We start from the raw sequence: 14,945 nt of genomic DNA, 5'->3' as shown, positions 1-14,945 counted from the left end.
GCTGGCTGAATCACAAGTTTTCAAAGCAGATTTCCAATGTCTGATTCTCACAATTATTAATATGCAGAACATTCTTTTAAATGAGCATCCTTTAATAGTTTATTTATATTCTGAATAATCTTTGTACCAACAAGCACACATGCATATCAATTCAGTTAGGAGACAAAAAAGGCACTGTCCACAAACAAATGCTTGCCATACCTGTCCAGCCCTATTCAAGTGTGTAGCTACCTCAAAATGAGCTTTGGAAAGACAGCCTTGTCTGTCTTTATATCACTTCTCCCCCCTTCAAAGGATGACCCCCTAAACACATAATTTCCATTAATAATTATGCCTCAAACATTATTGTATAATAGTAAAAGATTAACATCTACATACTTTGCCTCTAGTCACAGATAACAGGCGCAGTCACTAACTGAACTGCAAACCACCTATGCCAGTAAGCATGCACTACTGATCAGCTAGCTATAAACATGGCAGACTTTGATGGAATGTGGTTTGCAAACACGGGTTGAATACACTATTACAATATGAAAAGCCAAGCCAGCACAGGGTTTGTGGTGCTGCTGTGCAACAGTCAGTTGTGGTCTACATAATCTGAAACATTTCCCCCCTCTGAGATTGCTCTCACACTTTCATCACCAACCACAGAAGAAACTGCATTTAATTATAACTTGTGAATAATAAAAAGCATCTGCATTAGTGTGATATGTTACTGATTTCTCCAATGTTATTTGAAAACAGGAGCAGATGTCTCTGTATTTAATATGTCTTTTTTCTGTGGGTACACCATTTGGCATCAGCCTTTTAAATCCAATAGTCTGTACAACCTAATACCACATAATGTCAAAATTATGAATAACATGCAACAAGGTCTTGGCTTCTGGCTGTTACATTTGCTTTCATGTCCAATAACAGAACACCACTGGCTCACAATTTGACCAACTAAACAAGCTGTTCTTCAGTTTGTGATTTTTTTGGTGAATATTCACTGTTCATACTTACACTACACATTAATGTAGCTCTACCACAGATATAAAATTACAACAGTTACACACAGAGACACTCTTCTGGTCTGACCCCGTCTTGCAGTAAAATTTACTTATTAAACTAGTAGTCCTTTGTTATCAGACAAGTCAGGTTTCATTTGTCTGGACTACTTCTTAATCATTTCTATGATGGTTCAGTACACCTATTTTTTTAAAAGCCAAAGACACTCATGCAGGCAACAACTAAAATCTGTTAGTCTGCAAGCAACTCAAGTCACCACTAAAGTAAGAAATATTTCATTATGCAGAAATAGGAACTCATATAATAGTGACAAGTGTTGACCTGTTGCAGAGAGACCTTTCTAGCTGCCACATTTCATTGCAGCAAGAATTGTTTCAGATAAAATGATACTTTAAATGACTGAAAGCAATGTAATTTCACCCCTTAATCTTCCCAGTAAGAGTTCTACACATAGCACAAGAAGGTTTAATCTACCTAGTTCAGTAAGAACATAATGATAAAACTAACCAAAACGTAACAATATAATGTCTTATACTGATGTACAAATTCATCAGTAGTACTTAGTTATAAGATGACAAAATTCTGAGATGGGAATTTTCAGTAGCAAATCAGGCTATGCACTTTTATTTTTAATTAAGGTCTCTGTTTGCTTACTATGAGAAAGGTGGGGGCTACAGACCAATCTTTAGAGAAGATGACATGTGATTAATGGCATAATCTACTCAGCAAAACCTGCTATGAAAGACTGAATAAATTGAAGCTGCTTAGCTTAAGGAATGGAAAACATAGGGGGCAATAATGACTCTCCCAAACAGTTTCCCTAAATAAATACAAAGAGCTGGTCGTTTTCTCTTTGCAGCAAATTGTTCTCCGTGTCTATAGCCAACACACAAGTAACAGTGCATTTAAATTTAATCAGAGGTGATCCAAATTAGCTAGTAGGAAAAACTACTTAGTGGAAAGACAAACAAAGCACGGGAACAGATTGCCTGAGGAGATCCTGGCACCACGGAGGCCGATCCCCAACCTCTACCAGGAACAACTGAGGTATAACTGATCCTTGCCCGGGGGCAGAGGAGCTGAACTACAGGACTCACAGGTCACCACCCCTCCTTTGGGCCTGTGATTTCCAAGTTACTTTGTAGTCAGTAACGAATTCTACCACAGCCCTAGGATATAGCCAAGAAATTACAGGGAGCTACGGGAGACAGCTGAAATAGTCCAGAACATCTCAGAGATTCTTGATGCTAGGTCCCTCCTCCTGTCGCTTTAAAAATTACCCATTAAACAGCACACTTTCTAAAGGGAAGAGTTTGAGCCTGCACTGGGGATCAAGTGAAATGCATACTGAATTTTCCTTGCCAAGTTAAGTCATTGAAGTAATTTCTTTAATAGAATCACATAGCCTGCAAAAGGGAGAGATCAGCTAACCCATTAGTTCATGATTGATTCCTTCTCTAGGTGACTAGTAATATTCATTCTAACTATAAATGCACCAACCAAAAGATTTCTATCTACTGCAAGTTAATCAACAACCAAATATTTCACTCTACAAATTCAATCTATTTTTCCCCTTAATTTCACTCCATAATTCTCGCCCTTTCTTTCTTTCATATACATTTTTCAGTTATTTGGCAGGACAAGGTTTATAAGTGCCATAACTAGCATTCAACATTACCATGAATTGTAGAGGAACTACAGTGCAATTAAGTCTGTTTGATTTTAAATATTTCACACAGACATTTTACTTATCTTCAATGCAACAGGCATAAGTATGTCGTTTACACAGTTACAAAAACTCAGTATATCATGGGTAATATATTGAAAAAAACTGAATGCAGAAGACCGCTTCCTTAATTACATTCACTATTTTTTATGTTCTGAAAATAAAAAATAAATCTAACTTTATATTCTTTACTAACTTACTTCCAAATTTGAAGGATTTCAGAAATTTAAAGTTACCCGTAGAGAATTTTAACATGTTTAGTAGCTTTTAGGCAGACTAATTCTGCATTAAATCACTGCCTAAATGCAATAGCTGTCATTCCTGTAGCTTTAGACTTATGACAAGCATTGAGTCTTTCCTCACCTTTACTATATTACAATCTTAGATCTTATTGAATTAAACATGCTACCAGTAGGTTGACACAGATTGCATTTTAAATAGAAAAACAGTTTATGTTGAATTCATATAATTCAGCAATCACTCTGATCCCGAATCAAAAATTCCAGCAAAAACTAGGGGTGCACAAGCGATTGAAACACAATGCAAATTTCTAGTACCGCCTCTGTCAGAATTTTGGAATAAGATCCACATCTTATTCAGGATCCAGGATTTCAGCAACAGTTGTTGAACCTATACTATGCAAGAATGTCCCTGAAGAGGAAATATCACTTGAACTGAAAGCCACAAGTATTTCAAATATAACTAGTTATGCGTGGTGACAATGACTGACACAATGCAGTACTGATCTGACAAACACTGATTTTCAAATACTGTAGGATACTTCATCCTATTAAACTATAGCTTACATACAAATGAACTGTAGAGAAAAGTAGAAAAAAAAAGTGGATAAATCAGAGGCCCATTTAACCCAGTATTACATTTCTGACTGCGTGGAAGAAGCAAAGGTTTAGGGAACAGTATAAGAACCAGGACATGTTCAGAGACATCCACAGGCCCTCTGCTTCCAGCTAATCAGTAATTTAAGGGCCTCCTTCAGCTAAACACCATATTCAAGTCGTTTTTCATACCCACTACTGGACTTAATTTCCATGAATACAATTAATCCCTTTTGTAGCATATTTCTAATCTTGACCTCCAAAAGATTGTGCGTTTTACATGGAAAAAGGGCTTCCTTTTCCTCTGGTTAAACATGCAGCCTGACAATTTCACTGTGTCTCCCAAATTTTTTCATTTTGATAAATGAAGAATGATCACTCTGTATTCTCCTTCACCATACCATGATGTTTGTTTTGCAATCACTAACACAATCCAATTCCGGGATCTCTTCCTGAAATTTAGCAGGCCTAATCTGTTAGTCTCTTTTTGTAAGGAAAACAGGGCAGAGTTTACTGTCCTCATTCTCAGCACCTTTTCCACTCCTACATTTTGACATGGGTGTGCAATGCTGCATACAGTACTCCAAATGTGAATTAATGATGGACTTTCACCGTAATAATGATCATAATGCTTGGTGACAGTACATACCTTTTAACCAGCTACGTAATTAAGCTGCTATAGCCACCTCCAATGTTAACTAAGTATTTTGCAGATACTGAGCAAGTTATAGCAGTCCAAGTTCAATACTGAAAAGGGATACAAGAAAATGGCAAGCTTTAAACCTGGAGATATCTAAACCAAATCAGACATTTCTGGTTTCTTCCAATTTCAGTTTAGATACAATGATAAATCTAATTTCTAACAAGTTATCCAGTAATTCTTTTTCCTAGTTAAATGCCCTGAATTTAAATGGATTCATGAACAAATTAACTATATCATATTCCTAATTACACATCTGAAAGGGATGTAACAGGTATGAATGTATGTTTTGCAAAGCTTTATGGTATTACTTTCATCCAAAGGCAAAGAAATTCTATGTGATCTGAAGAACATTTTATCACCTGCTCAGAAAAATGCTACCAATGGTATTCACTCAGTAAACTCACGTTTGTGTGCTGGATGTAAAATGGATTTAACAGAAGCTAGCATACCCTTTTTTGTTTTAAGCTACTACTATCATATTTGTCCTGTGCTTCCCAGAGCAAAAAGCCCTAATCCTGTCAATATTCCTCAACACCCTTCAGGCGTTTTTCCATTGTCCCTTCCATTGTCGTTCTCATTATGCCACACATGATAAGCCATGCTATGGTACCAAACTGCCACCATCATTATTAAAGGAGCATCAAGGCACTTGGAAAACATTACCTCTTCTTATTTATTCCATTACACTGGGGTAGCATCTCCTTTATTTTATAGTTCTCACTGACTGAAGATTTTGCTAGGGCACAGCCTGTCACAGAAGATATGCATGCAGCTTTTATGACAGCCAGGCTCAGCCTGACTGAGGATTCAAAAAGCCAGTATAATAGCATATTGTTATTATTAAAAATGCATATGTCATATTTGGGAGGAGATGAACACAGTATTCTTCACGGACATTCACCATCTTATTATATAATTGATCAAATATCAATCCCACAAAGTAAGAGCTAGTCTTTGCCCTCTTAAAATTTCCGGAGTGTAAAAATAAAAGCAGGCGGACTCCCAGAAAATAGAACTGAACTGCAGTTCAGAGCAGAACATGCCAAATTTTGAATGGGCTGAGGAAATTACAGTTTAGTTTCAGAACCTGTTCAAGTGTAACATTATCGTATTTCCCTGCCAGTGTTGTAAACACATCTATGGACCTGGTTTAATTCTTTCACCGGTCGGATCATCTTAAAGGAATATTCTTCCAGTATTAGCTCAGCTGATTTCCAATAAAGGCCATACCTATATAGCCATGACAATTCCCCAGCAGAAAGTCTTTACAGTCCATTTTATAGATGTTCATTTGCAACAACCACACTTTTTATGCCTCTTACAAGAAACATGTGGAACTTTGGTGGTTTGATAAAAAACAATCTACCAAAAAACCCCTAAAACTTGCCGATAACAATTTTTCAGATCTTTCAAGGCTAGAAGAAAAATGGAGCAGAGGCCAAACAAAACACCACGACACAATGTGTACATGTCTGCCTGGTTAGTATGCTCAGCTATTTTAATCCTTCAGTGCATTTTGGAAGCCTTTAATCAGAGATGTAGTAAACCGTTTGAATTTTACAGTACGTGGTAAGTGTAAATATTACCAGCTTAAACGATTTGGGTTTCCGTTCTTTGTATAAAAACTCTGTCTGAACATCTGTGCCTGTGAAGATTAAAGGGCTAAAAGGCCTGGAAATAGAAGACCTTTGTATTCACAAATCACTGAAGGGAGTTACAATGCATGCAAAGCTAAACTGCCCCTTCAACCAACTCTGACCACATCTGAAGAAACTTCAGCATTATTTAAATAGTCTAGAAAGTAAACAGCTCCGAAAAAAGTTCAGAACATTTTTTGTGCCAATAGAGCTTGAACCTTCCTCCAAGTTTGGCTAATTTTTTTCACACCAAGACCACCTCCATTGCGCTCTGTGAGCCTAGTGTTTTAAGGAAGATGTTTCTTTCCATTTTTCTGTGAGACCATTAAGTATTTCAAGTAAACAGATGGCTCACTCCTGACCTCACTTCTACCAGTTCTATATAATCACTCCTTATCTACAGTAGGATTGCTTCTGATTTACAGTAAGGTAAAGATGATAAGCATCAGGCCCTCACTATATCACAAATTAGGCTTCTTTATTTTAATAAACTATTTCCTCATCATTGACTATCATCTGTGACCTAAGTCACTCAGCTTGTACTACCCTAGGCCTTTTCCAGGTCAATCATCTTCAGCTGTGACAAAGCTGTTGCCATTCTATCATATTTCTACACTTAGAAAAACTCTTTCGGATCTACATGTGGTGGAAATATGGATTTTATTTATTCAGCAACTGACATAACACCTCTCAAGATCTCTCAGTGAATCATTCATTTACCACTCCAGAAGCAGAGAGGACAAGCTGTCATAAAATAGAAAGCAACATTCCCTAACAGAAGAACTCATCTGTGAATCCAAAAACCTTCTCATCTTTATCATCGCTCTGATCCAAAGCCTGGGACAGAACTAGCATGCAGTACTGCTCTGAAGGAAGATGAGAAGCTTATCCATGATCTTGTAAGCTCACCTGCTCTGGAATCCAACTGGAACAAAGATCCTTTCATTTCTTCCAGAGAAACACAGAATGACCTTTAAGCCCCTCATGCTCTGAGCTTAAAGAAGACAGTATTTTTTAATTATATTAAAAAAAAAAAAAAAAAAGAGGTCCATGGTAAAGCTGGTTGAAAAAAGCAGGTTAAAAGCAGGTTTAAAGCAGGTTTGGCCTTTCCCCAAACAAAGAACAATTTTATTTCCTAACCTAATTTATTTCCTAATCCACAACATCAAGGACAGGGAATTAGTAACAAGGCAGAGATAGCAAGAAAATTCTTTCAGCTGTTGTTCTAAATATTCTGATGCACTAAAAGGCTAATTTTAAAGGAAAAGTCTTGGCATGGACTAAATAATCTCTCCTGTTTCCTGAAGATCTCTGTAATGAGAATAGCAACATCATTAGCTAGAAAGGCTCTATTTTACCAAAGTTTCAATGAATGCAAGAGCATGTATATCTATATATAGTTAAAGTCAAGCAACTGTGCTGAAGGCAAGTGGATATAGTGACCAGTGGAAAACTGCAAGAGGAATATGGACTACATTTCAGTTGGTAGTGTTTTATGGAACTGATGTGTATGAAAATACAATAATAATGGACAACAGTTATCTTATAAACAAGAAAAACATTACAAGAAAAAAAAGTGTGACACCTGCAAACACTTGTTGCAAGGAACACCTACACAGCAGCTGTACATAGCAGCTGTACACTGATACGTGGCGACTAAGCTGCTCTAGTAAAATTCAGTTTAGTGTAAGCTGCGCAGCAGGACAGAACCACAGTAACTTCGTAGCAGGCCTGTTAGCAAGAGCTCAGTTCCAACTCAGCAAGTCCTGACAAGTTATACATTTCAGTCACTGCTGACCTTAGGGCAGAGCTTCACCCTACCTGGATTGCAAGAAAGAACACAGCCTTCCGTTACATGCTTCTGCTTCTCAGGATATGTAAAAGCAAGGTGGTGGCCAGCTGTGGTGGAGATCCCATGGTACTCCTTAGAACTATTAGGCATTAGCCCTGGTGTCTTGGCCAACAGCCAAGCTTAGATATTAACTACTTTGTCTAACTCCAATTTCCTCCAGTGTTTCAAGGATATAGTAGACTTGCTTCACATTTTACTCTATTATAGTGTGTTCAGATGCATTAGGCAGCTGTATCCTTTTCAGTTAACAGAATAGTGACTTTTATGGGGTGTGGTAGGGTAAAAGAACAATGGAAATAAAGAAACATTGCCATTCACTGTCATTATTACAATATAAAGGTGTAGGATCACATTTATACACAGAATTTCCTATATGAATCCTAAAAATGATATCATAGTCAGATTTAGTAACCAAATTCTTATCACTTGAAATAATACTCTTAAAGTTATCACCCTCTCTGTACACTCTCCCTCTACCTTTCCACTTCCATCTCCATCACCCTCTTTCTATAGCCCAGTAGAAGGAATCATTCCTAGCATCTTAAGCCCTTTACAGTAGTGCAGTGTACTGAGGCAAGCAAGCAAGATTGCCAGGGAAAGCAAAGATGGAAAGACAGAAAGATGAAAAATCAGTGGCCTACTTCTTGATTTTTTTCAAAGACAGAGGAGAGCAAGACCAAAACTAGTCTCCTTGCTTTTGCCCCTCAAAGTAGGTAGTCCAATTAATCTAAGAATATGCCAGAACTCCTTTAAGTCTTAGCATTTCATTTTACTTGTCACATATAAATGTTCCATTCTTAGGACAAACTTCAGGGAGGTATATGCCCAGAAAAAGGTCTGTACTACAGCAAATAAATGTAAATGTTAAGCAATTTAAAAACTCTAGATAAGGGCACAGGTGCAGGCGAGCTGGGGAGATGCAGTTCATCTTGTCCTGCAGCAAAGGGAAGGTGCATAGATCCTCATGGTCAATCCACACTGACTGATTGGTTTGTTTAAAAGAACCTCTGATAAGCTCCTAATTCAATTTCATGTATTCTGCCAATGCAATCAACACAGTGCTATTATGTGGTGGATTTAAGGAGAAAAAGGAAAACAGAAGTAACTCAGAAATTACTCCTTCTAGAGGTAAGAAAAACTTCTGTGTCTACCGAAAAGAAACAAAAAAATACCAACCCCCACACCTCCAACCAAACCAGAAAAACTCACCCTCTCCAAAAAACAGTATACTAGAGATAGGAAAGCTGCTCTGAAGTAGATGTTAATTGTAGAAATTCCCTTTTATGAACAGAACTGCTATCTGAGTAATGATAGGTTTTGGCCATTACATTGTATTGCTACTCAGGCTACATTTCCACATGTAACTGAACTGCTCTAACAGCTCACCATGACCAAATGAGGTATCTCGGCCACCTTTCCCTTCCCCCTGTTCCTCTCTTTTCCCTCAGCTTCTGCTCCTGATCCTATTCATTATTTCTCTTGACTTAGCAGTGATGACCCTTAAACAAGCATATTCGAATCCAACATAAGGGGGGGGACGACCCACAAAAACCCCAACAACACACATCTTAAAGCATATTCATCTCCAAATTTTGTGGGGGGTATAATCATGTTCACTGGATACATAGCTGCTTTTCACAGAGACATAGTGTGTCTGATTGCAAGAGATAACACCCAGTTTATTTCTTCTTTAATTTAGAGCCAGCATAAAGAAAAAACACTAAGCCCAAACAGGCTCAAAATTCTTCAACAATATTGTAGAGCCCCAATGAAATGCTTGTAAAAATAAATCCTGACACTTCTTCCATACATTGAAAATTAGTCTGTTAAGATACTGTACCTCCACTGAAGTCAACAGTAACCTACAACTGAGTGACAAAAAGATATGCATAAATTCAAAGCAATTCCATTGCTTCAATGCTACTATTTAATGCTATAACAGAAGCAGGATGCTAAAACAAAGCAATATTTATGTCCTAAATTTTATTTGGACAAACTTTACTACTATTTACATTACCAATTTTAGTAAAATAAACACGGCATAAATATAACTACAGCTTACTTTCTTCACACAGCAACACATGACTAGTTAAAAATCCACTCAGGAATGACTTCTGAAAAATTGGGAATACAGACTTCAGTGGTTGTCTGGGAGAAGGACTGTTATGTTTCATAGTTTAACATTCTGTTCATCACAGTATGACACTTAACAGATAAGGTTAAATAATATTTATTCAATAAAATAAGCATAGGGAGGGAGAACAGAGAGCTTGACTGCATGATGAGCAGCAGGAGGGCTGTTCATATGTCCAGTACTGATGGACAAGGAAAGTTAATTGTTCAAACATTAAGAAAGATTTCAGTTTAACCAGTTTCAGACAGCTTGGTTGAGTTTTACATGCAAGTGGCAATTCCTTGGTTTCACATAACATGTCCTCCTTTTTTGCTAATATTGAAGGGTATTTTGGCCTATGGAGGAGTACACTTGATATTTAGATATTATACTATGAATGAGGAATAAGTAAGTTAGATCATGAAAAAAAACCAACCTCTAAGAAGCTGCTGACCAACACTACAACCTCTCTCTTCAGCAAGAAACCGTAAAAGTCTTTTGCAAAGGAATTTTTATTTATACCTAATGAACATATCATGTTTAATGTATTTGTATTACTGTCCAAATCTGTGCTATTTACAGAGATAAGATTAACAAACAGAGCAGTACCGTAAGCTCAGATGTAGGAAGATGTAAAGATGCTCTTTGTTTCAGTTTTTGTGCACTTCTGACAGGAGAGGCAGCACAAAAGCTACTTTTATATAAAAATCAGGTAGCCAGGTATTTCTGAAACTAGACATACTGACTTTGTATGACAGACAAGCTTCCAAGACTTTAATTCCAAAACTGTAAGATCTAAAAGCAGAAAATATTGCCCAGTCAAATGTTTTTCCCAGAAAAAGTATCTTCGTACTAGCTAGTATTCAAAACATTTTTACTTTAATAGCCAAGCTTAAGTTTCCCCAGAGTAACAGAAGAAGGGGAACTGAAATGGAATAGTATTGCATTTAGTCTGGGGATGGGGTGGGGGGGGGGGGGGGAGATGAAGAAGAGGGGGCTCATGAAAGCAAAAGAGTTACAGATTAAACTGCAAATGAGAAAAAAAGTAGAACTTTCCCATTTGGTCCTGTCATCCCCCTAAGTCTTAATTCCAGTATCTGCACTTCCCTGCTATGGAAGTAATTTGGCTCATTCCTCTAGCTAACAGTCCCCAGGCTGTCATGCCAGAAATGGATCTTGTGTATGCGTCTGAGGAAAGCAAACTGCTGAGCTCCGCTCTTCCAGATTTTGTTGATGAAATTTCCTTTTAAAAAGTTCTTAAAATTGCTGCTTGACAAGATAAACTTCTTCCTTCATGTTAAAGTCCTAAATATATGCCACTAAGTCAAGAGTAGCTAAATGGTACTTTAAGTAGTTATAATATACTGAAACTAAATAAAAACTTTTACAAGTAAGAGTTAGGAAACTACAAATAGATTTTTGTTCAAAATCTACATTATGTCAGTCTCTCTGAAATTAGTATGACTTTAAACATGGATTCCAAAAAAAGAAGAAACAAAATATTAAAATCTAGCAAGATTATAAAATAAACAGAAAATAGTATTTTCTGACTTTTTAAGTGTTCTCAAGTCCTAAAAAAACAACAACTCAGCTGAACTGTGGGTGTCCAGAGGCAGTTACAACTGGATTTCCATCAACTGCTTTGGGGATTGTCCTGGGTTTTATTTCATTTTCCCAAAAGTTTTCGTGTAAGAAAAAAATCTAGACTCCTTGGAAATATTTTAATTAATTACTCAGCCAAATACCCAAGTCCAATACTCTGATTTTATTTCCCTGTCCGTAGCTTTCAGAGCAAAAATAATTGTATGCAGGGTGCACAAGACAGAATCCAAACACTCTCCAACACTGCACATTCAAACACCAATCATGCGCACATGCTTAACTTTAAGCTGCAAAATAAACACACAGTAAGGATTGGGGTATAAGCTAATTATTAGAATTCAGCTCTAGTTACTCAGTTTCCACATGCTGTACCCTCTGAGTGTGTACATGAAAGTTACCAAACACCACTTCCGTTATTCACTACATTGCTAAAATGACATAGTGTTCATCAAATCCTTCCCTCCTCCTCTCACCTTCTTCCCACAAAACCAACCTCCTCTCACACAGAAGGAACTCTGCCAAACAACAGAGATCCATGCAGAAACGCACAGGAGATGCTGGCTAGGGATGCCAGCTAACACACGTCCAGGTTACTGCATAAAAAGAACGGGAACAACTTCCAGAGCTACAAAGCTGAGAACTCACACTCAGTTAGAAACATGTCTGACTTGGCCTTCAGAGCTACTAAAAGCCCCTCTTGTCTGGAGCTGATAGGTGGGTCAGAAGGTTTCTGAAAAGTTTAATAAATACAGATTTCCAGCCTAAACAGTTTGGCGTGAATAGAATCCTCTCCCATAGTGTAAGAGCTGAGAATGACAGACAGCCTTGGAGCCTGTATCAGATCGTCACTAGGAAACTTCTGCCTCTCTTGTTTTCAGTAAAAAGAACAGCTCTAAGGTGGTTACCATGCCCCTTAGTGCCATGCCTTCAGTCCCTTTAACTGGTACAGAAGACATCCAGACCCGTGGCATTTCTCATTCAACTGAAAACAAAGAATCTGATTTTATCAAAATTAATTCCGGAGCTTCACAGAATGAAGCAATTGTTTCTCTGACTTACTCTACTTTAGTCAGTAGATTTTTTTCCCCTAAGGCCATTTGGAAGCTGGATTGCAGCATCTCTCCACTGTCAATGTCACAAAAGAATGTCTAATTAGACAGAGTACTGAAAACACAGCAGCAGCATGACCATATCAACTGTGCAACAAAATAGGAGAGATCTAAAATAGGGGAAAAAACCATGTTGTTCTCAGTTTTAGAATAGAGTACTTGGGCAGCCTGAGAAATGCTGCAGACTGGACCGTGCCAGTTTCAGACTGTATCACTACTGACCTCATTTAACTTGTCTTACAATTGGGCTGTACAAGGAGTTGAACAAGACAGCTATGTTCTTCAGGAACTATGACTATTGGACGGCTTCAGGTTTATAGTCCATACCTATGGAGCTGTTGTCCAAATAATTTTTTACACTAAAGACAGCGGCATATGCACATGAAAAAAGAAGCCTCGCAAACTTGCCTTTTATCTCCTTTAAGAAGTACAATGTAAAAATAAATATGCATCTTGCATTATTATCTAAAAATCTATAGTAACAAGCAAACTTTTGTTTTAAATAGGTTATTTGATGCCTTTAATAATTAATTGGTTGTGTTTGAATACCAATTAAAAAGATGAGAACAACATCAATATAATGTCACATCCCATAAAGAGATAGAAGAGCACTCGAGGGGTCTCCCCTCTGGTAGAATCAGCAATACCTACACATCATTCCTGACAAACATTTGTCCAACACATTCACAGAGACCTCCATCATGGAAACTCTAAATGTTATCCAGTCAATATGATCTATTCTTTATATCCTTACCATGAGAAGTTTTTTCTAACATCAAACCTAAGTTTCCCTTGCCCCAGTTGAAATCCATTTCTTCTCATCTACTCCACCACAGACAGAAATAATAGCCTTCTCTTTAGCACTCGTAAGTATCTGGAGATTATATCTGCCTCCCCCACCAGTCTTCTAATCTTTAGACTAAACAACCTGAATTCATTCAAACTTCCCTCAGAGGTAAGATTTTAAACCTCTTGAGGATAATCACTGCTGCTCTCTGTTTCTCTCCAAATTGTTCACCACTTTCCTGAAAAGCAGTGCAAAAACCTATCCTAAGTATTCCAGCCGAGATCTCACTAATGCTGAGCAGGATGGAAGGTGTGCAGGCTGTACGCCTTCTTAGACATGCTAATGTCTATGATGAGTGAACCGTTCACAAGAGCACAACAGGGAAGTTCAGCAGTTTCCAGCTCCGATCTCTAGCAATTTAAATCTAGAAACAGACTGTGGTTTGGGTCCAGCTTCTGTTTCAGACATCTCCATCTCTGTAAGAGAAAGAGCTACCTATGAGCAACTGGATGCTTCTGCTAATCACTCCATGTTTGAGCACTGCTCTCACTGACATGAATTCTTCTTCCTCTTTGTCCTACATGATGAAAGCTTGAGTAAGCTGACATGGACCTATTTGTGACCTACGACACCACATACAATTACTCAGCTAATTAACCACAATGAGCCTCTTTTAACCAAGTATATATTTATATTAAAAAAAAAACAAAACACACACACAAAAACCAAAAGGCACATTATTCCCAGAACTTCATTTAGACTGCATTGCTTTATGCATCTTACTCTATATGTTTTCTACATTTACCTTTAAGTATACAAAATCTGAATATTTCTAATGCTTACCTTTCTGTGTTCAATTGAAGGCTGTGGGATGACAAGCTGAAATCCCAGCACCGCTAGGGAACTGAGAAGTCTGAAAAAGCAAATAGTGAAACAGAAGATACAATTACCACTAACACAAACCACACATCTACAACCTATTACAGGACTTCATACTGCAGGAACTTATTTAGACACTTGAATACCACTACTAACCAAAGCAGATTCACTAAACTGTATGAGATGTTCTTACGACATTCTCTTCACAGCAGGCAGTACCAGGTACATACATATATTTGTCTATCTATAAAGCAAAAGTGCACCAAGTAGAATCCATTGATAGTATTTCACATAACTTTATGTTTACATTAAAATATTGCTGGCAGTGCATATTTTAACACTTCAGCATTTGGTGTCAAACTGACATACGCTTTGCAAGTTTTCTGAAGTGCTAAGTAAGAATTCACCCATCTGTGGACTAAGTCTGCTTCTAGCTCTGGCTCCTTATTTTACAGATGAACACTCCACCTCCAGCACACAGGAAACATGCAAAGAATCACCATGATTTTGCAGAAAACAGGTTCTTCCCCAGCTGCCTAACACTTGTGGAAATTGAATAACCTAATGGGCACAGAAGATGGAAAGTAGCAGACACAGCTCATCAGAGACTCAGGATAAGCAGCCAAGCATCACCCCAGTCCCCACATCTTCAATCTGGAAGGAGTCATAATGGGAACCAAGCCCAAATAA

General features: G+C 37.7%; 1 protein-coding gene across 1 annotated transcript in view; it reads right to left on the bottom strand.

The window, feature by feature from the left end:
* THSD4 (thrombospondin type 1 domain containing 4) overlaps positions 1–14,945 on the bottom strand; it is a 300,503-nt gene that overhangs the window by 282,295 nt on the left and 3,263 nt on the right. The window contains exon 2 of the mRNA XM_059823896.1: positions 14,220–14,289. Within this exon, the coding sequence (XP_059679879.1) occupies positions 14,220–14,289 (70 nt within the window). The remainder of the gene's footprint in view (positions 1–14,219; positions 14,290–14,945) is intronic.

Source organism: Gavia stellata, chromosome 13 (genome assembly GCF_030936135.1).
Source record: "Gavia stellata isolate bGavSte3 chromosome 13, bGavSte3.hap2, whole genome shotgun sequence".
Taxonomy (NCBI): Eukaryota; Metazoa; Chordata; class Aves; order Gaviiformes; family Gaviidae; genus Gavia; species Gavia stellata.
Note: the sequence above shows the minus strand (reverse complement) of the source record. Positions and strands in the feature narration are given on the sequence as shown.